Source organism: Sinocyclocheilus grahami, unplaced genomic scaffold (assembly GCF_001515645.1).
Source record: "Sinocyclocheilus grahami isolate Dianchi unplaced genomic scaffold, SAMN03320097.WGS_v1.1 scaffold79.1, whole genome shotgun sequence".
NCBI lineage: Eukaryota > Metazoa > Chordata > Actinopteri > Cypriniformes > Cyprinidae > Sinocyclocheilus > Sinocyclocheilus grahami.
In genome coordinates, this window is record NW_015505258.1 from 352362 (window position 1) to 353606 (window position 1245).

At 44.5% G+C, this 1245-nt stretch overlaps 1 protein-coding gene across 1 annotated transcript in view; it reads right to left on the reverse strand.

Moving 5' to 3' along the window:
* Positions 1-316: 316 nt before the first annotated feature.
* The window catches only part of LOC107586299 (hepatocyte cell adhesion molecule-like), a 3463-nt gene continuing 2534 nt past the window's right edge, over positions 317-1245 (reverse strand). Inside the window, exons 2-3 of the mRNA XM_016273582.1 lie at positions 805-1143; positions 317-731 (exon numbers count right to left, since the gene is read on the reverse strand). Of these exons, the coding sequence (XP_016129068.1) occupies positions 439-731; positions 805-1143 (632 nt within the window). The 3' untranslated portion in view covers positions 317-438. The remainder of the gene's footprint in view (positions 732-804; positions 1144-1245) is intronic.

Genomic DNA, 1245 nt, shown 5'->3' on the forward strand with positions numbered 1-1245 from the left:
ACGCAAACGCCTCTATTTATTTGTTTATGTCATTTTTTAAATGTACTCTACCTATAAAAAAAGGTAGAAAAGCTATCAATGGGGCAGTACACTTTTACATCACACTAAAATGTACCATTTAGGTACTAATACGTATACCTTTATGGTACTAATATGCACCCATATAGGGGAAATGTATCAAGGCTTTCCTGTAGCTCAAACAGTACATGGTGTTAGCAATGCCAAGGTCATGGGTTCGATTCCCAGGGAAAGCAATAACTGATCAAATGTAAATGTTTACACTGAATGCAAGTTTAGTTACTTTGGATAAACATGTCTGCCAAATGCAAGAATGTAGATGTCATGCATCTTTTGGTTATTTTTGCTTTCCAATTTGTATGTGTTCCTATTAGGTAACATAGCAAGATTTAATGTAACATTTTGTAACATTTTAGAGTCTCAACACCTACTGTAGACAGTGAGTTTGACAGGCAGGCTCTTCATACTGCTGATGGGGTTCTCCACCCTACAGCTGTAGACGTCATCATCTGACATCACAACACGGGAGATGGTCAAGACCTTCTGGTCACGTGACAGGAGCAGACGCGAGTCATTGGTCAAAGATTTCCCACCCTTCTGCCAGCTATAGGTGAGTTTGGTGCCACTATCGTGAGTGCAGTTCAGTATGAAGAGCTCAGTCAGCTCTAGGACGGACGAGGCCACCATGTGAACAAAAGGCCTGGACACTGGAACTGTGATAGAACAGGACAACATGTATAAAGAAAGTTGCTCTTGACTTAAGTGGAATGTCTATGTCTGTCTTACCATCCACAGTAAGGTTGACGTATCGCTCCCCAGTGAAGGTATCATCAGTGATGGAGATCTCCACCTCATAGGCACCCTCGTCTGACAGCTGCAGGTGATGCAGGAGCAGAGAGCCGTTCTCGTATAGGAGGATTCGGCCGCGGTATTCGGGCCTCAGGTTCCCGATGATGTCTGTACCAATGGACTGGACCACAGTGACAGGTTTGTCCCTCTTCAGCTGCCACTTAATAACGGGCTGGTCGGAGCTGGTGCTGGTGTAGGTCACTGAGAGAAGAGCAGAGCCTCCTAGTGTACCTCGCACTAGAGGAGACGGACAGCTGATGTTCACCCCACATACACCTACATACATACAGAAACAGACACATTAAAGACTGGCACTCCAGCAATTGGGGCATGTTGTCACATAAAGTCAATATGTGTTAAATGACCCTGAGCAGTAAA